This window comes from Pseudopipra pipra, chromosome 1, assembly GCF_036250125.1.
Source record: "Pseudopipra pipra isolate bDixPip1 chromosome 1, bDixPip1.hap1, whole genome shotgun sequence".
Classification (NCBI taxonomy): Eukaryota; Metazoa; Chordata; class Aves; order Passeriformes; family Pipridae; genus Pseudopipra; species Pseudopipra pipra.
Window position 1 is genome coordinate 66,562,030 of NC_087549.1, and position 21,630 is coordinate 66,583,659.

A 21,630-nucleotide genomic window follows, 5' to 3' on the forward strand; every position below is an offset into this window, starting at 1 on the left:
AGGGTCCACCTGCAAACCCACTTGATCACAGGGGTAACAGATAAATGGAAAGTGAGCTGTGAGGAGCTTGCAGGGCAGTGTTGGGGGTTCCTCAGTGATAGGTGACCTATCACTGTGGATAGGTAGACATGGGCTGCTGAAAGGCAGAGCAACCTCCATGGTTCCTGCATGGAGGAATCCTCCCTGTAAACACTGAGGCACTAATAACCTCATGTTCCTGGGATTCATTTCTCAGAAATGAGGTCCATTCAATTTTTTCATATCAATAGTGTTCAGAGTTGCTGTTAGTGGAGACAGAGGCCTCTGTAGCAGAGATGTGGAGCTGCTTTGTCCCAGGGGACATCATGCCTTGCAGAAATGCAGTGGCAGCCCTCGCCATCTCATTGCACAGCAGAAGGATTCCTGCTCTCCTACAGCGGAGAAGCATCCAAATTATACCGCTAGCTGTGGTTTATTTGGCAAGTTAAGATTGATTTTAAATTATTTCCTGCGTATTTGCAAACCCAGCAAGTAGTTTCCCTTTAAAGTGCACCAACTGTGACATTGAACAGGTTCTATAATTTCAAATGAGGCGCTAAGAGACTACTCCTTTCAACAGCTTTTTTTTAATGAGGGTGGGTACCTGTTGCAATGAATCAATTAAAACTCTTCTGACACACAAGATGTGTGTTGCCAGACCTGTTTCGCAGGTTTCTCAGGAGGGAGGATAGCATGTGACAGCACACAGAAGCCAAGAGTGAAGAGAAGATCAGAAGCTTGCACGAGTGAGCTTAGCTTTCCAAAATATTTTCTTAAAGCGCTATTCAAAAGACCACTGACCTCTGCAACAGACAGCACCATGGTGGAGCAAGAGATGTTGCTGTCGTGTGCTTATCCTCAAGAAAAGTGTAAGTGACCAAATATGATTTTGTATAAGAAATGAAAACAGGACACTGGAGAAAGGAAATGAAAGAAATGATCTAGCTTTATAATTGAAAAGACAAAGGGAATAGAGGGGAAATGCTGAAATAAGGAAGCTATTAACTTTACATTGTAGGCATGCAATTGAAATATGATTAGTGTGCTTACAAGCAAAAGAAAGGATGCTTGTAATGCAGAACTCTGATATAAAAACTTCTTGAAGAAACTTACTTTAATTTTTGACTTTCTACTTGTATTTGCAAAGTGCTGTGGTGTGAGGCTGCTTGTGTGTCAGCTTTGTGAACAATGAGCTTTCATTTAGTAACTTGAGTGGCAGACTGGAGTGTAAAGTGTTTTCTAGAAAGACATAATGTGATTGAAAACAGGGGTTTAAGTTTGTGGGGTTTTTTTGACAGCGCAATGCCTCTTTTTCCAAGGCAATCAGCAAGCTTGCTGATACTTTATCCAAATGACAGCTGAGATTAGGGTACTGTGGGAATATTCCCAGATCCATCCCTCCCTCTTGAAAGCACGCTGTCTCAGAACTTCTTTGCTAACCAGAAATTTTGTTTTTATTACATGAAGATGTAATACAGGTAACAAAACCAACAAAGCCAGTACATACTGGCTTTTAAAATCACTAGGAATGTTTTAAAAGACTAGTGAAAAAAACAAGTCAGATTTCCAGCATGCCAAACATGAGTATGACAGAAAGGTAGAAATGTAGCTGACTACAGTCAGGTAACTAAGTCTGGATTGGACTTGTCTGAACAAAATATTAAGTAAATGTAGAAACGGAACTGGTATGTCCTGAAGCCACTTCAGTACACTGCCAGAACAAAGTTCATTCCAAAAATCCCTCTTTCCCTCTCGACTCAAGAAATATTGCTTTTTGAATGGCCTGGTTTGCTTTAGCAACTTCAGGAGGATATGATTTAAAACTTACTCCAGATGGAAGGATCATCTTTGTTCTGTTTGTAGAAAGGTCACTTTGTACAGGGCTTTGTGTTGGTTATCGTGGATGTCAGCAAAGATGTGGTTTACCTGTGGAGAGCTGTTTTCTGTTTTGTCTTTTCTTCTGCTTCCTACTTTGTATCTGCAAAAGGCAACGGACAGATAAAAATCATCCTTATGCACAGTGTCCTATTGAGCTGACTTAGGAGCCAGTCTGCTCATTACCAGCTGTCTGTAAGAGAGCTTAAATGAAACCTGAAGTTAAAATATCTGTGCTACAAAAAAAAAAAACAACCAAAAAAAAACAACAAAAAAAAACCAAAAAACCAACAACAACAACAACAACAAAAAACACCAAAAAAAAAACAACCCAAAAAAAACCCCCAAAAAGCCAAACCAAAACAAAAACTTACAAAAGCAAACAAACAAACAAATAAAAACCAAAAAACAAACCAAAAAAACCTCCCACACTTTCCTTTCTGTTGCCTATTAAAGGTTTTTGAAAAGCAGGATGACAATAATTTGGTTTTAGCTTTACTGTACCTGAGCATTTTCCTGTTTCATGGACTGATTTGATTTTGGTTTTGGTTTTTTTCCTTTCTGTTGTTCACTTTTAACATAAAAAAGAAAACAAGAGTCATACTGGGTTAAAACCATCCAATTGCCTTTTATGGAAGACATAAAAGGTAATCAGAGCTCTCAAATGTCTGAGTTTTATACACAAAATTTAACTTTATACTGTGTGTCATTGTTTTTGCATGTGTGTAAGAGAGAAAAAAAGATTTCTAAATCTCAGTTTGGTCCTCAAATTCGAAGAGCCATGCTGCACTGTATGGGCTAAAAAATTTGCATGGAAAAGTCAAATCAAGCCCAAAGGGATCAAAACCGTAGAAGGAAGGAAGCCATGTAACACCTCAGAATGGATGAGCTGGATCTGTTAATTATACCTTTTTGGTGGCATGAATCAACAGTGACCCCCGCTGAGGCCAACTGGGTTACCCCATGGGCTGAAGAAAGGGCTATATGGAGGACCAGCCTCACTGCATTTACAGTATTAAGCACTTGCCCAGAACAGGTAGAGCATGTATCTGACATGTTAAAAAGACAAATTAAGCACTGAATGGGCCCATTCTAGCTCTAAAGGGTTGAATTTTGCCTCAGTGGGTGATTCATTTCAGCTCAAATCTAAGTGCTTTCTTGGATTGAGCCAAAACATCAATGCGCTGTAGATTTTAGCTTATAAATAGAAAACTGAGTCTTTTAAGAAATCCCTTCTGCTAAATAAAACAAACATTGTGTGTCTTTGGGAGTTTGCAGATACCTGTTAGGAGTTGTTGGTTTTATATCTGTTGCTATGTGAGGTCAGCAAAAACCTCAAAACTTTGTACCTGAACCAAAGTTCTAGCTATCTGTGAGATATATTTCCATGTGCTTTCTACTTAATGTCATTTGTCTTTCAAGATAAAACTAAGACATTCATGGTTTGTGGTTTGTTTGGTTTTTGGTTTTTTTTGTTCTCCAAGACACAGTAGGAGGGTCACAACATGGAAAGATTAACCCATAGCTGCCATGGGACATGGTTTTCATAGAACCATGAAGGTCCAGTGCTGTAGCGCCAGGTATTCACTCCACAACTGAATACTTTCTCCTCCCTTGTGAATATGAATTGGGATTTTCTATGGTCTGTCACCCTGTTTCACCTGGTAGTTGGGGCAAACTACTGATCAGTAATGTCTGGGGCCAAGTGTCTCCCCGGGAGGCTTGTCTCATGACAGATATGGCAATACCAGGAAGATAAAATGCCCTAAAACAGCAACACAGAGGTTAAGTTCCCATCATCCCCTGCTACTGTTGTGGGTTTTTTTCCCTGTCTCAAAAATTCTCAATTACCAAAGCAATGTGGGAGGTGTACATATGGCATATAGGCACAGCTAACAAACTGGGCTAAGGACACTGCCTTCCCCATCAGCCTTTTTGAAGCCATTATAAATTGTCTTGACAGTGATGGTTTTCAAAGAAAAAAAACCAAATTAGCTATTACAATGGATTTTACTCCTCTTAGAAAGAAAAATGTGTGTCAAATACATGTTTCCTTCTAGACATAGACAAACAGACTTCTAAGGTATGTGACATAGTCCTAGGTATTCCTAAAGAGCTGTTTGCAAATGTAAATTTCCATGGAAAATAACAGAAGGTATCTTTTTGCACTTGTCCCTTTGTGGTTTTTTTAGTAACAGTTTCATAATTTTTCATGTATTTTAACTATCTTCAATTAGTCTGATTCTTTTGTAATATTTGTATATTCCTAAAGCCCAGATATAGATTTTTTTTTCTTAGCTCTAAAAGAGCATATGACAAATGCATACTGGTCTAAGCCTTTACAAAAGAAAGAAAAAAAAAAGGCACTTTTTTGATTGTATTTTAGTAATCTCTCACACACTTAATAACTACTGAAATTATTTTTTTCAATCACTCCAAAAGCCAATCACCTTTACATTAAAACTGAGCAAAGAAATTTCAACCAAAAATTGTTTGGTTTTGGGATGAGGGTTTGTTTGTTTGTTTGTTCGTTTATTTTTATAAATATGTTTCTCACTTATAAAATGTCAGATGCATTTTCAGAATGGCTTGCTTAGATTGCAGATTTGAAAAAAAATTTCCAAAATTGTAAAATTAGTATATTCCATTTCTACTGCTTACGAATAGCACTGTGGTGTTATCTGTGTGCTGATGGGAAAATGTGGAAGATCTCTCTGTCTCGAGAAGGTAAAAATGTGGTGACTGCCTAGGAGGAATTTTTAAAAAGTCCTTAACTGGAACAATTTTCCCAGACATTTGTTCACTCCCAGCCTCATTTTTATATTTTCATTTTTTGTTTTGAAATCTGAATTTTTTTGTTTGATCATGTCAGAATGCATTCTTTTAGTCTTTGACTTTTAAATGAATGATCACCCTCAAAGTGGGATGATTCCCTGTTAATGACAACTTTCTTTTTTTTTAATCACTTATCAAATTTGTCAGTAAAGACAACTTTGCTGTTGTTTTTGTTTTGTTCTGTTTGGATTGTGGATTTGACATAATAAGTCATGTCAAACTAGAAACTGGTCTCATATGGACCACAAGAAAAATAGCCCCGGTTATCTCCTGATGAACAGCTACCTTTTTAAGATCTAACAGGGAATCAATTTTTAATCCATCTAACACACACCTCGTATTTTCCCATTAATGCACGTTTTAAATCAAAATGTCATGTACTGTTAAATTGCATGTCATGGAGAAATCAAAATATACTGTTCCCATACCGATACTGTCCGTGAACGGAACTGTCATGCTGTCAAAACAAAAGATTTATTTAAGGAAATCTGTTTTCCAGGGAACTGTGTTGCCTGACTGTCAGCTTTTTTGGCTCTGATTTTTTGATATCTTGCCAAATTAACACATCACTGTGTGTCAATCCAACCTATAGCTGTAGTCAGCTTATAGGAAATTAAGCCTGCGTTGCGCCTTACTTTTTGATGATTCGATATGTCCAAAGGAAGAAAAAATAAACTGAAAATAAGCCAAAAGTAATACACATGCTTTTCACATGCTTCTCCTCTCAGAGCCACATCAAAAGATATTTCTATGTGAATAGAAATATCTTTGTTGATTTATCTCTGGAAGAAGGGCTTATGCAATGCAAGGGAGGAGCCCAGGCAGATATATAAGAAGGACAAATGTACCTGTTAAAGGTTACAGAGAAGTATATTTGGGGAAACAGTTTAAGTTACACTCATTCTGAGTAGGTGGGCCACTAAAATTCTCTGCATAAAGTTGGTATAACCCTTGCTAACTAATCGTTTTGCACACGTTATCTCGGTTGTCCCAGAAATATGCCAGGCTTAGCTGGAAAAGGAGAGGGAGCAAACACTTCAACTCTGCAGGCTCCTCCAGGAGCCTGGCAGCTGCATAAAGGCTGCTCATGAACCTGGAGGATGCAGGGACTTTGCCCACGCGGCATCCTTGTGTTTAATGTTTTGCTGTTTCTGCTGCTGTGGTAACGTGAGTGGGAATGCTACCGGCAGCTGGAGGCATTCAGCTCCCTATGAAGGAAGATGGGCTCTGAGGGACAGTGGGTGGCTGGCCTAGGCTAACTTTGCAAGAAAGGGAAATGATGTTAAGGGAGAAAACAGCAGGAGTGAGTTTAAAATGGACTTGGAATATATTTGCAGTATCACTCAGTGTACATGTCACATCTCTAAGGCACCATATATACATTTATGGTCCACTGAAGTCCTGGGTCTGGGAAGGTTTCTGACTCAATTGAATTTTTTTTTCTTCAATCACATCTATGAGGTTTCTGCTGCAGTGGATTCCCAAGGAATAGAAGCTCTACTGCATTGACCACATAAAGCCGTTGATAGTGAGGGGTCTACTTGCATTTCGTGCCATACCACAGCGTGATTTTGCCTATGAAAAACAAAATGAAAAACTAAACAAAACAAAACCAGAGCAAACAACAAAAACCCCAAACCAATTCTGCTATCATACTTTTGGCCAATTATGCTGTCAACTGCATCACCACCGAGTCAAGGTTGTATTGATGTAAATGAGAACAAAACTTTGCACCATATTTCCTAACAGAGGTATGGATTTTGGAGCACTGCAGTCTGCAGGAGACTCTATCCCTTGCTGCTCACTTAAAGGGAACTGTGTGTCAAAACCACGCAAGATTTTCTGACCTGGGATTTGACCCAACTGAGACACTGAAGAAAAAATCCAAACAAAGCTGGTGGTGATTAAGTTCAAGAACTTATCTGCTCTTCAGTTTACTGGGAGTTTGGAGCTGTACTTCTGAGCATATCCTGAGCTGTCCCAATCTTGGTGGAGTTGAGTGAACAATTCAAGGGTTGCTTTGTACATATCCCTAACTAAGCCTATTGTAGGGACAGTTGGTCCCACAAGTGTAGTCAAAGTACAGCTTTCAGGGACCCATTTCTCACCTTATTACACGCAGTGACTATTGCTTTTTGCTGCCAAAATGCAAAGTTCCTCTCCTCTGCCTAAGCATTACATAGTAGACTGAGTATTTATGTAGAGGACTTGGAAATTTTCATTCACTATTTGAACAGGGAATAATCAAATATATTTTCACCCAAATATATTTGGATTCAAATCTGTTCAGTCACTTGAGAGAAAGCCAGACCAGCAGCGGAAGGGCTACTCTGGCAACAGGCAGTCCTGCTTCAACCATGCCACCAGCCTGGTACTGCTTACAGCACTCACTCCAAGCAGAGCTGGACAGACCTGAGTTTTAGTTTCCCTGCTGGGATTTCTTTTTCCTGTCATTCATTCAACTTACTGGTTAAAACACAGAAAACCAAGCATAGACATCGGCCAGAAACCTGGATGTCCTCATGCCAAGTGAGTGTCCTGAGCATGAGGAAACATGACTCGGTTGCTTCATATGCTCTTTCTCTTTATGGACTAATGAATATTGAAATGTTTTCTACACAGTTGCAGATGGAGATGAAGAGCATATTCCTCCAGCCCACTCACACTAACCTACCTTAGAGCTGCTAACAGCATAATCTTGTGGTGGGGGCAGGCCAGAATTGAAACCCCCTTCCCACACACACTGCAGTCAAAGCAGGGAACCAAACTTAGGAAGGTTACTGCTTTAGCAGTAGGATGTTATATGAATGTGTGCCAACTGTGGCGAAGAGGGAAAAAAAAAGCATAAGACCTGCTCAGTTCCCTGAAGGGAAGGAGAAAAAAAAAAGGGAGTGGGATAAAAAAAGGGAGAAAAAAGCCCACAATGTTTTATTTTGGAAGGAATCTGGTTTGCAGGTCCCAACTGAATGCAAATATCTTCTTGCAGGTCTGCCCAGTGGGTTTTAAGGTTCCTCTCTCCGCCCAGTCAGCTTTATTTGCTAGGTCTAAGCAGGTACAGGCTAAGCTGCTTGGGGTTGTTACTGCAAGCACCTAACACTCTTTGTGCACTTTATAGATCTGTTGCTCAGGATTCAGACTCTGCTCAAAGGCCTGAGATCTTAAATACAAGGTATTACATCAACTTAACGCTGAGTCACCTAAACCCTTTATTGAATCTGGCCCCAGTGCATTTTTCAGCTTTATTTGCAGAGCAGCAGGTATTATTACCAGCAGTAACTGGGTTAATAACAGGGCCTCCAAGAGAGAAAGCAATTTGTAACACCTATGATGCCCAGACTGAAACATGTTCATTATCCCTGTTCCCTGTTATGTAACATGGAGAAAAATAAAAGAGGGAAAAAAAACCCAAACCAAAAAAAACCCAATCTACTTTTCTTTGCAGAAATCTCTGTGGAACCCACTGCCTGTATATGGCCACTGTATCCTGTTTGCTCAGTACTTGTGCAGTTACAGTTGCCTGGAACATCCTCATCAGAATGCCCCTTGAGTTTTAGTAACTAGGCATGGATTAAAAAAATAAATACAGCAAATGTCAGAAAAAAAAAAGACATTTATCTTTATTGCGGACAGAGAGTTGTACACTCGACGCCTGACAGATGTGGTTTTCTGGCAAGTAGGTGAGAAAAAAGCAATATCTTAAATCATGTTTGGGGGAAGGGTGAGGCTTTTCTTCTTCAGTTTGAGAGAAAAAGGTTTGAAAACTTTCAAAGTTGTTCATAGCAGCTCTATATGCAACATATGGTCCTTCCTGAGCTTTTGACCATTCCCAATGTGGGACTCTGCCAAAAGAAAGTTAAACAAAAGCTACCCTTACAAAAATATTTAGGAAGCCCTGTTTTAGAAGTGAGTGCACATGTTGGCTGTGACTCAGAGCACACCCACACACTGGGTAGACAGATTAGCATCTAAACCACTAGGCAAGCTCCAATTCTTGCTCAGAAGGTCAAAAAAGCCTGGGAAATGTCCATTGCTCCCTTTCTCCTCAGCACAATTATTTTTTTCCAGATTACAAAGTCATTTTGGATGGCACTGCAGCAGTGAAGTCAACTGATTTATTGTCATAAACAATTGTGTTCCAAGTTGGGATCCAATCTTGTAAATTCTGCACAGTAGAATAAAACGGAGATTAAATTAAAAAAAAAAAAAAAAAAAAAAAAAAAAAAAAAAAAAAAAGAGAAAACCACCACAATCCCAACACTCCAAACTCCAAACTTTTTCCTTTAGATTTGTTTCTTTTAATATTTGTTTCTGCTCCACAGAAACCAGTGGGATTTGCTAGTAAAATGTTTGCTAGGGAGGCACATATTAATGGAAGAGAGATAAAAGCCAAAATCCTCCTTGATAATACATTTTGTCCAGAACTGGAAAAGGTCAAATCTGATGTAGAGATTTATTTTTTTTTAATTTTGTTGTCATATCAGTTCACAACAGCTCAAAAGACCAAGACTACCATATGCATTTCATTTGGTTTTTACATACTGTAGCTGGCCTGTTTCCAATACACCTGTGATTGAAGTCGCTGCAGCTCCCTTGGTGTTGCTAGGAAGGTAATGGATGTCCACCTTCCCTGCCCTCTTTCCTATGTTGAGGAGACACAGATTTCCAGCCATAATATCTAATCAAAATCTGATTGCAAATGGAAAGTGGCTAGTCAGGCAATATGTGACATCAAGCATTCTAAGTTAGATCTAGGGTTTTTGTTTGTGCTTCATTCTGTACTTTTACTGTTGTTGTTGAGATAATGAGACGGCAAATAATACATGGTGGGCATGGAGGGTGACAGCAGAGTTTGAGTAGAAAAAGCACTTTTTCTTTTTAATGATAGTGGAGGGAAAAGGGTCAGAAAATCACAATTATGTGAGTTTCAGTAATATAAAAATGGCCCAGAGCTATATTCACTATTGCAGACTTGCTGTGGAGGAAATACAACACATCTACAAGACCTATGGCTATTATTAATACTGCAGCTGTACAGGCAAAACAGAGCTCAGTTAAATTTTTATTAATAGCTAACCCTTGCAAAACCATGGGTGGAAATACTAACTCACCTTGCTGGTTTGCGGTTTGGATTTCTTTTCCCCCAATGTGGCTTTTCACTGAGCTGCCTATTGATCTCCATGCTTCAGAGACAAATGGCCTTTTGGTCCCCCTAGAGAATTCTCTCCCAGTATTAAAACCAGCAGGAATGAGAAACAGGAGAAATAAATGGCAAGGACGAGATGGCTTTTCTACTTTTATTCCTCCCACTGGTGCTGTGTCAGAGGTAGTCCAAGAACTCAGACAAACATCTACAGAAGTGTCTAGAACCAGTGCTCAGTAAAACCTGCTTTTCTTCTGCATTTGCAGTGCCATTTCAACAAGTTAGATCTTGTTCCCTCTTCCAGAGAAATCATCGAGTGTTCAGCAGTAAGGGTGCTCTTGCCAAAATCTTTTTCTTATCTGGATTATTCTTTTGCAGGATGAAATATCAAAGGCTAAGAATGATTAATCTTTTGAACTTTTCTTGTTAATAAATACAGAATTCTCTCTGGCCTCAGAAATGTTTTCCATTAACTCTTTTCCTTTGAATGGAAGTTTTGAAGTTTATCAGAACTATTTAAGACACTATACTTATTTGGATTTTTCTTCTTCATTAAAAAAACCCCACCATTCATTAAGAATATTTTTCATTTTAATTCAATTTTATTTTACTTATTAAATTATTGAGGATAGATCCTTCCCTCCCTTCCTCCTGTTGCAAGGAGCTACCCAACCAGTCTGCAAATAGTAATTCACACTCAGAGAAAGCAATACTGGGCGATTTTGTTAGGCTTCACTAAAGAGAAATTACCCAGAAAAAAAAAAGGAAAAAAATACAAAAAACCCAAACTAAACAAACAAACAAAAAACCAAACCAAAACAAAACACCAAAAACATGTTTCTGTAGGAAGGTGCTGTGCTATCTGTGAAGATCACCCTCAGGAGCAGTAGGCGACCACTGCTTCTCTGGAGCCGTGGTGTTCCCCAGGCGTTCAGTGTGACAACTGCTATGGTCATGACACAGGACAGGCTGGCAGCACCTGTGTCCCTGTTGTTTTGTAACCATCTGAGATAACAGGAAGTTATTGGCCATTAGGTCTGTTTTAATAGTTAAGTCATGGCTCCTGTGACCAAAAAGCCTATGGATACTGTGGTTCTCCTCTGCCATTTCAGATTTTGCCTGTGGCATTTGTTTATATGTTGTGGGAGGGCTCAGGCAAGCTATCTTCTTTCCACACCTCAGTATCATTATTTGCTGTTTTTCCTCACTGCTTCCTTGTTAGCTTTTTCTTCCTTTGCAGTACCAGCTTCCCCTCACTGAGGATTAGAGACAGCTCCTCTCTTGGCTGTGGTGGGAGAAGACTAGACAACTGTCTAGACATCTGCCCTTTCCCCAGAGAGATCAGAAAGATGGAATCCTGTATTGGGTTTGTGTGGTGAATTTTTAGTTGCCAAGGGCAGGGGGAGGTGCACTACAGGCATGGGTTTTGTGAGAAGTTGCTAGAAACTTCCCCTGTGTTTGATGGAGCCAGTGCCAGCAGGCTCCAAAATGGACCTGCTGCTGGCCAACACCAAACCAATCAGCAACAGTGGCAGCATCTTTGGAATAATGTATTTAAGAATGGGAAAAAGCTACTGCACTAAAGCAACTGCAGCTGGAGAAAGGGGTGAGAATATGTAAGAGGAACTGCCCTGCAGACACCAAGGTCAGTGAAGAAGGAGTGGAAGAAGGTGCTCCAGGTGACAGAGCACAGATTCCCCTGCAACCCATGGAGGTCCTTGGTGGAGAAGAGATCCACCTGCAGCCCATGGAAGACCCCACACCAGAGCAGGTGGATGTGCCTGAAGGAAACTGTAACCTCATGGGGAGCCCACACTTGAACAGGTTCCTGGCAGGACCTGTGACTCTCTAGAGAGCAAACACTGGAGCAGGTTTGCTGCCAGGACTTGTAACCCTGCGGAGGACTCATGCTAGAGCAGCCTGTTCCTGAAGGATTGCATCCTGCGGGAGGGACCTGCACTGGCTTTGACGGGCACCTGGCTTTAAGCCAGGGTCAACCTACCACAGATACCTTTTACCTCCAAAGTCCACCTGGTGGGGGAGTGTGCCTGGCCTTCCCACTGCCTGTGGACTCAGCTGGAGGCATCTGGCCTTGCTGCGAGGGCTTGATCCAAAGCTGTGTAGAAACATGGTATTCATTATCTGGTGAACCTCAGGTAACTCTTTCCATCAGTCCCACAGTTTTACTCAGACCACCTTGCTGGTGTGATTCACTCCAACTCTCCACAAAGAACTCACTGGCATTATGGTATTGGATGCTAAAATTCCCTGGCCAATGCAGAAGAAAGATGAGCAGGTTTCTCTCTAAGTGTCTCCTTGAATGACCTTCTGTAGCATGAGCTCACTTGCTGCACAGGTCAGCATGTGGAAAAGCATTCCTTCAGAACAAAGTGAGGCCACCAGATCTGTTCTTTGGTCAGACCTGATCTAAGTGAAAACTTGTGGAGAGCTATCAAGTTGATATGCCACAGACATGTCAGGAAAAAAGTGGGAAAATGTACAGGCTCTTGGTGGCATAGAGGACAATTCTTTCCAGGGTCCAGATGGACTATTAATTGAATACCACTGTCATTTTATTTGCTGCTGTTGGTTTTTTTTCTGCTGTGTAAAGGCTTAGCAGCAGTAACAACTACCAGAGAGCAATCACCTGTCCCAGCTCTTGCTGGGAATATATAACATATATCTGTAAAGTGAAATATTACTTTTTGGCTCTACAAAAAGGAAGAACTAGGGATAGTATCCAAAATAAAAAAAAAAAAGCATTATAGCAATCTGAACTGTACTCTTATTAACATTGGAGTATGTTATTTTCTTAAGTGTATTTGATTCCATTAAGCTGGAACTGGTTTCTTTAACCATTTTTTGTTGCTATTCTGGTATTATTGCTTGAATTTTTAAGGAGACCAATGAAACTATTCATCACATTAATTTCTCTGAAGTATTTTGTCAATTCTAGGAAATTAACAAAAAATTATATAAAAGAAATACACTGAGACATGAAGCAGAGCATATTAGCAATAATCAAGTTCATCCTTATTATCTTTACAGTCCCATAGGTATCCATGGTGCTTTGTAGGCAAATATAATAACATGGCTGTGCTTTTTTTTCACTAGGCTATAATCTATCAGATGACTCATTCTGCCATCTTGATTTTATATCCTCAGATAATCTAATATTGAAAACCTGGAAAGATGCACCAGACTGGTTGCCGTGATGAGTAAGCAAACAGCATGTACCACAGGCTGTCAGTGAAAAGGCAGGGCTGTATTTTAATCTCAGACTCACAATTTGGTATTTTTATACTATGTATTTTTAAAGGTGGCCACCAAGCATTTTAATAAATTAATTCATGCTTAACCAAGGAAGGAAAACGTATCTGCAAGGCATTGTTTGTGTCAAGTACACCTCTATAGCTGCATGTCAGCACTGTAACAAAACTCTTGCAAATTCTTCCTACTGCTCCCATAGACATTGTCCTTTCCTGAACTGGGGTGTAAATGTTTACAAAACATGAGTGTTGATTCCTAAGACAGTAATAAGGAAGAGAAAGAAAGATAAAAAGTGACAGCAGAGTGTATCTACTTGACAAGTTCTGTGAGCTTGAAGAAAAGACAGCTAGGACATTGGATGGGATATACTAGCGTCTTCCCTTCATATACTAGCTTATTCCCTCCAGAAAGATTCTTGCATCATTTTCCACTGTTACTTCTCTGCATGGAATGTATCTGCTGTGTTTTGTGCCAGATAAAATGAGTTAAACAGAAATCTGATTCATGAAACTGGAATCTTGAGGGGAGAAGCTTCCTGGCAAAGGAGCCTCCTCTCCTCTGTGGTCTGATTAACACTGATGATTCTGCTGGAAAGGAGTACTTAATAAATAACATACTATGGGCTATAGAGATATATAGGTGTAGAGGATGTTACCATCGCCTCTGGGGCACAGTGGCAGCACAGCTTGCATATGTTAAGTGAAACAGGGCAATTCCCTGCCCTGCAGTCCATGTGACTGTGTGTACTGGAAAATTTGCCTTTATAAGGGCATGGCAAATTCCTTCCTCACTTTTTGTGCCACTGGAAGATGTGTCTACTGTGTCCAAGTGGGGTGTAGTGATTTTCCTGAATCTGAGTCACAAGACATCTGCTGGAGGACTAAAGGGAGGAGAATTTCTGTGAGTAATTGGTGGTGATGGATGATAACAGCTTCCTCAGGGCTCTCCACTGTAGGAGGGGACCAGGCTAGGCAGACAGCTGAGGTCCAGCCCGGCTCAGCAATACCACCTTCAAAACAGCTTGTGCTGCCTTCCTTCCTCACCTCTCTAGGGTTTCATCCCCATGTCACCGCAGACCTGCTGCCAGCCAGGGGTCTGGAGACCCCTTGTGTGATGCTCCGCACGTAGGCTGATCGGTTCATGGCTTGTGCTCCCTCATGAGTCTCTGCAAAGACAGGGTCAGGTCACTGGCAGTGACAACTTTAGAAAAGCTTTGACAATGTCTGGTACCTCTAGAAACAGTCCTCATGAGTTTCTTTGCTGTCTTCAACAAAACACTTGTAGGCCATGTGTGGATACAGGACATTTTAAAGAATCTGAGTCTTTTGTGTATTCCACTACCAGCCAGGGACTGTAAAATGCAGAGTTGCATAGGTGTTTTGGAATCATAAGATTAGCAAGAAAAGCTCATTTTAAAAAAACAAACAACAGGGAGCTGGCTGTACAGTGTCTACAAATTGAGAACGGATTAGAAGCTTTTAAAAAAGAGTCCATCATGTCTGCAAAGTCCATAGGAAAGAATGGGAAAGAGCAGATAAAGCAAACAGGACAGGTGAAAGATACTACTTTCATTTTCTGGTAGGGTGCCAATTTGCAATTGCTAGATATTAGCAAGGTGAAAGCTGTGAATTACAATGACAAAAGAGTCATTAGACCAATTTTCAACAAATATCTTCAAACTTTGCCTTGTTTCTGATGTAATATAATCTCATTTTAGATCTATGTTTATGTTTAAAGGAGCAAATTAACCCTCTTGGTAATTGTAGACTAGTTTATCCTGCTTCTGCTTACTGTGAGGGAATACTGTCATGGGGCAATTGCTACAGAGCACTCAGTACACCCTAGTTGTTTATATTGCCTTGCACAGGCAATCACACTGCCACCTGGCTGTGTTCTGCCCCCCAAATCCCACTGATCAGTAAACCCAGGCAGCAAACCTGGAAAAGAACCACTTATGGTGGAGAGTTTTGTTTTGAAGAGAAAACGGTGAGGTGGGAAAACAGTCTGCTCAAAAAAAAAGAATTATTTCCTCTATCAATGATTCAAGAACTGTTATTTCAAATTTTTTCTCTTTTAAAATGCCTTTTGGCTTTACACCATGTTTCCCTCAGGCTTCCAGTGCAAACTGTGTTTTTTTTAATCCCTACTTGCAATAGTTCTCAAGCGTGTTCTTTACTCTTCCTCTGCCTTGGGCTCTATGAACCCCTAGTGCAACCACTGCAAGTGGGAACCCAGTATTGCCATACCCTCCCTGTCTAGTCCACAGCAAAGCCCAGCTGCATTTGGAAGTTTAAGGCCATTCCTGTAGAAGATAATACCAGTGATTTACTAATAACCTGTGAATGGTTTTTTTATTGATTCTTCTACTCAGTCATAATACATTATAACAACAGATGAAACAGATCCAGTTCCCTACCTCTGAATATTTCCTTGAAAACATATGTATGTTCTTTTCAAGCTAGATCCCTGTCATTGTCTGGGAGCAATGTGCTGTGTGAAGGGGAAGCTTTTTCTTTTCCAGGGCCTGCCTTTTTCTACTTTAAACTCCTCCATAATTCTCACAGATCATTTAGCCTCAGTAGATTTCTAGATCCAAGCTGTAGCAAGAGTTTTGGGATCATTCTTTTTTCTTATTTTCTTTTTCATTTTTTTCCCCCACTACGGTCAATTATGGGAAGACAACATCCTTTTAGCACATTCCCAGCTGAACATAATTCCTCAATATTTGCCTTCCCTATTGTTTCTTTAGAGCCTTATCTTTGTCTCTATTTTGCTGTTTCTTGTTTCTTTAAAACTTTTGTTTTCACCCTATGCATTCAGCTAGAAAACCATCACACAAAGAACCTGAGTTCCTCAACACTGATAATGGGCTGTTCTCAGAGTTTCTCAGTATCATTTCAGAATCATGGCAGATTCTCCCATGCTTGATAAGATTCATATTTGTTTTCCTACCCTTAATAGTCTATTAATAGTCTTTCTTTTCCAACTCTACTTACCAGCCTACTTTCCTGAGATTGTGAGAATTGCAGAACATTCTGACAGACTTCATCAAAACTAGATTCAAAACCTTTTGAGCGTGTGGGAAGAGAGAAGGGAGACAGGCAAACAGAGAAGCACAATGAGAGCATGTAATGTAATCCTTATTTCCTTAGGACACCAGAACAAAGTGTATCACATTAATTTCTCCTCCTCCACAATATTCCAAAATAAAAAATTAGTGAATCTGAATAAAATGTCAAAATTTGAGTTTGTTGAATGGAAATATTTCAATGAGTTAAAAAAAGATGTGGATTTTTTTAATTCTTTTCAGCCAGCTCAAACTTCTCAACTAATTTCTTACTCACTGGCTGACATTCAAAAAAACCACCTAGATGAAAAGCAGGGAAATAGAAATCTTTAGATTATGTAAGTAACAGGATCAGCTCTTTGTTTTCTGAATATAATGACAAATCGTAACCATTCTGTTCATACATATTTCCAATCCAAAACCACTCTGAGAGTTGCTCTTTCTGACCAACAATGCAATTCTGCTGTTAGGATGGAAAGCTCCACAGTTTTCCTAAGTAGGGGATGCTACTGATGTTTGTGTTGGTTCTTCCTTTCTTTCTTTCTTTCTTTCTTTCTTTCTTTCTTTTTCTTCTCTCTTTCCTTCTTTCTTTCTCTCTCTCTTTCTTTCATTCTTTCTTTCTTTTTCTTTCTTTCTCTTTCTTTCTTTCTTTCCTTCTTTCTTTCCTTCTTTCTTTCTTTCTTTCCTTCTTTCTTTCTTTCCTTCTTTCTCTCTTTCCTTCTTTCTTTCTTTCCTTCTTTCCTTCTTTCTTTTTCTTTCTTTCCTTCTTTCTTTCTTTCCTTCTTTCTTTCTTTCCTTCTTTCTTTCCTTCCTTCTTTCTTTCCTTCCTTCTTTTTTTCCTTCTTTCTTTCCTTCCTTCCTTCCTTCCTTCCTTCCTTCCTTCTTTCTTATGGACTTTCACAGAATCACAGAATCAACTAGATCAGAAAAGACCTCTGAGATCCATTAGTCCAACCTTTGAACTTTTAACTTTGGTTAAACCTGATTAAAATGATAATTTTCCTTTTTATAAGGAATCCAAAGATTCTGAAAAAGGACGAAATATTCCACAGTGGCAGAAAAAAAAAAAATAAAAATTTGATGCAATCAAAGTCTTTTATTTAGGAATGAAATTGAGCTTTAAAGTTCACTTTCTACTCCTTCCATATGAATTTTAAGATCTAGCGAGAGGAGGGACCAGTTGTGAGATACATCTGGAAACTTCTGGTTGAATCAATTGGGATTTGAAGCTTCCCAGTTCTGTATTGCAGAGCCTAAAGCTAAGTTTCAGTGAAGCTAAAACCTCAAGATTACCAGACCCTTGTTTCTGTTGCAGGAACATTAGGGGGTTTTTTGCTCCATGTGACAAGGCTGTGCAGGAATCTGACTGGAAAACCCACAAGGAATAAAAACATCGCAAGCTGTGGGAGCACCACAGCTCATCGGGTGTCTTCTCAGGATGCCTTGTTTCATTGGAGGCTTTGGGTGATTTATTTCTTTAACAGTCACACTTTGGAGAAGTATTTTAGATTTCAGAAATGGAACTTTCCAGTAAAAGCATTTAATGACTCTGAATTTTGCTGCCTTTATCAGACAGGTTCATTCTAAGAGGATTTTTAGGAACAAGTAGGGTGTAAATGTGGTGGACTTGGAGAAGGTAGAGGGTTTACTACATAGACGCCTTGAGGTTGCATTATAATGGGTGCTGTCCTACAGGGAGCTATGACTACATCTTGTGTATTATACAGGTTTAGCCACATTTTTGTGAGCTATTATTAATGCTGAGTTGCAGCATACGCCTTTGGAAGTAGTATAGTCAATGCATACCTGCTTACAGTGAGAAACAAAAAAGCCTCAAATTTCCTCTTGGCTGGCTCGTTCCTCCTCCACCCAACTCAGTCTGTGCCATTCAAAAACAGAAGTTGACATGAAGTAATTTTCTATTGTTGGAAAAACACTCATAAGAAAACCCACATCCCTTGTTGTAAAGGCATTGGAAGGTTGTGGAACAGGTAAATTTGGAGACTGATTCTTTTAAGATTGTTTGCAAATGTGTCATCTCCAGTTTTTACCCTCATCTAATATTATTTTAGCTGTGGTAGCAGGAATGGGCACCTTAGCCATTCTCTAATCAAATTAGCTAGGCCTCCTCCCACTCAGGTGGAAGTCTGGTTGGATTTTCCAGCTTGGATTTATACCCTATGGACATGAGTTCAGAGGCACTTTATGCTGTCTCACAGTTTTAGTTGTCTTGTCACTGAAGTGTAAGTACTGCAGTAGTTGCAAGTGTTACTTTTGTAAGGCTGCACAAAGATTGATTAGCTATTGCACAAAAAAACTGACCTATTTAACTCAGCCAAGATGATCAGACTTGTTATTAAAAGTATTAAATCCAAAAATCAGACTTAAAATCAGAAGCAGCGAACAGGATAGTGGAGACTGGCAGGTTAACAAGGAAAATGACTGATGAATTCGGACTTGGCTCATTTTATTGTCAGGTCAAATCACACGGATTTTGAAATATCCATAGAATAGGCAGGTATCAAACTGCAGTTCTCTTCTGCACAGAAACCTGGATGACTCAGGTGCTCCAATGTGATTTATCAGTACAGCTCCACTTATTTCAGTGGTGCTTTGATACTTCACAATAACAAAGGGTTTTTTGCCTAAGGTATGTTTTGTCTCACAGTCTTAATTTTGCAGATAAGAAAGATTATTTTTCAGGAATTTCTTATAGCCCATAATTTCAGCTTTACTGAAAAAGAAAAAAAAATACATTTTCTATTTTAGATATTTGTGTTCTAACAGCTTTGTATCTATTTTTGTATTAAAGATATGCTGATTTCCAGCTTCATTAATTAATTGGTGCCATGAGTGTTGCATCTGTAAAAGATTAATTTTCTAATGATCCCTTTGGAAGTGGTTCTTCTTAAACCACCAGGTATTTAAAGCTACCTTCCTGTCTGAGATTGGATTCACTCTGGGAACAATCCCTGCGTAATTAAAAATTATTTTTGGAATTTTTATTTATTCACAATTTTCTAATATGGCTGAAACTCATTAAGATGCAAGACTTCATTTATTAGAATATCCTTGAGCAGGAGCAATAGCAGTAAAATCCACTTCATTAAAGACAAATATAATCCTTACAGTAATCGACCTACTGTTCACAGTGAAGAACTTCATTAACCAATTTTAATTTGAGGCAGAAATCTGCAAAAGTAAAAAAAAAAAAAAAAAATTAACCTCAAAGTGAAGGTTACTGACTTTCTTTTGTCCTTTCTTCCTTAGTGGCTTTGCCATTCTGGGGTTGCCTTTCCACATATCATACAAGATGAAGCCATGTAAATTAGCGCTGGCTTCAATAAAGTTTTCCTGGATTATGGTAGCTGTGCATCTAATCACAGTTGTGGTTTTACCTTTGGGAAGATTGGTAATATTTTGATTCTCACCGAATCAGTGTTGGATTTATTGTGTAAATAAATATATCTCTTTTAAAAGAAATAGTAGCTGTTCTCTTAAGGCTATCCTACTACTTCACATCAGTTCATCCTGTGTATCGAGGCATACAGAAAAGGTAAAAGCTGAAAGTGTGTTCGGCACCCTTGCTTCCTTCTTTTTCTGGAGAAATGCTGGAGGCTTCAGAGCTGTAATTCCCTGGAGTGCACTCCATACACCTTGTCCCATCAGGGCCCAGACTGGTGCAGGGCAGGAGGAGGAAACTACAGGCTTCCTTGCTACTTAGCCCTGCAAAGGTTCATACCTTTAGGAATGCCCTTTCTCTTCCAGGATAGGATCTGATACAGGGCTATATACCAGTTTTCTACTGCTTGCACTCTCACTTAGTATTTTCCAGTTGTCTTAGGGATGAAGAAGCCACAGGTTACACTATCTCTATGCAGCACCTAAATCATCATTCTCCTCTGAACACACTCTTCAAATTCACATAGTTTACTGACTAACAATGGATGTAAATCTCGAGGAGACCCACCCAAGCCCAAAGAGAATGTTTTCCTAATACAGAGGATTGAGCAAGTCTACACTAAGCCATAACTTCCAGTCACCATCAGGAGTTTCCACAAGCCTGTATATGAAGTTGCAGCATTCAGTGATGCTCTACGTTACATAGTATGAATATTTCCAGTGGCCAAGATACAGATTAGCCAGGCAGCTAGGTGTTTCTACCATGACCAGCCTTTGTCAGGATGATATTTTACAGAATCACAGAATGGGTCAGGTTGGAAGAGACCATAGTGAGTCACCTGGTCCAACCTCTGCTCAAGCAGGGTCATCCCAGAGCACATTGTACAGGATTGCATCCAGATGGTTGAGTATCTCTAGTGAGAGTGAGGGAGACTCCATAAGCTCTCTGGGCAATCTGTTCCAGTGCACAGTCACCAGCACAGTAAAGAAGCTCTTCCTCATATTCAGGTGGAATTTTCTGGAAATCAGTTTCTGCCCATTGCCTCTTGTCCTATTGCTCAGCACCACTTAGAAGAACCTGGCTCCATTGATACTTGTATTGATACTTCAGATACGTATCTGAATATCTCCAATTTTTGTTTTTCTTAATGTGATTTAGAACTGCAGCTGAGCGACTGCACACAGCAAACATTTCTTTACCAATGCTTTTATACCATTACAACTCTCAGCAGATTACTATAAGTTGTGCATGAAAAGTAAAGTTATAAATGAAATCCTGCCTTGATTAATTCTGAAGGTCCAACTTCCACAGCAATAAGTTTGGGCTTTGTTATCACAAGACCCTGGAAATTCTGTGATTAAAAGATATTTAACACCATAATGAAATGGGAAAAGCTAAAGCCCCTGAAACAACGTTGTGTTTACTCTTATCAGGCCATATATTGGGATGAGGAGATACAAGATCATGTTTTCGCTCCACAAAACATCAGCAGGCAGCATTACAGCCTTATGAGTCTGGGGAACTGCAGTGCGTGATGTTCTTGTGGATTTCCCTTTCAGCTGAGCACAAAAGCATTGAGGTCCAGGCAAATTATAAGAGAAAATAAGAGGTAAAGGACAGCATGTCTTGATCACATCTTCGTTCAAGCATGCAGTCCCTAAAAGGCCATGACATTTACACCCTTGCTCATTTCTGAACTTAATAGCCTCTGCTATTGGAGCTCCCTGTGACTCCCAAGATTCATTTATCCGAAGAAGCTTTATACGTTTGATACTTGATTCTGTTCTGACTAATAGTGTTACTATTAGTCTTTCAGTTTTACAAACATCTGTGTGCAGAAGATGAGATATACAGGCTTATTATTGTTCTATCCGTGTGCAGGGTGGTTCACTACCCAGTCACCAGTCACAAGCCCAGTGGGCAGGCAGGAATCTTCATGGAGGCACAGCCATCACAGCAGCACTTAATATCAGATTTCAACATGGTTGTTGCCAACAAGAGTCTAAGTCAGTTACTGGTTGA

General features: G+C 39.7%; 1 protein-coding gene across 3 annotated transcripts in view; it reads left to right on the plus strand.

Annotated features, from left to right (window-relative positions):
• Positions 1–685: 685 nt before the first annotated feature.
• The window catches only part of PTPN3 (protein tyrosine phosphatase non-receptor type 3), a 163,757-nt gene continuing 142,812 nt past the window's right edge, over positions 686–21,630 (plus strand). For 2 of the 3 annotated variants that reach the window (XM_064659941.1, XM_064659942.1), the window contains exon 1: positions 742–887. In XM_064659941.1, the coding sequence (XP_064516011.1) occupies positions 839–887 (49 nt within the window). In that variant the 5' untranslated portion in view covers positions 742–838. Of the gene's footprint in view, positions 888–21,630 lie in introns of all 3 variants that reach the window. The other variant, XM_064659957.1, reaches the window with a different exon arrangement.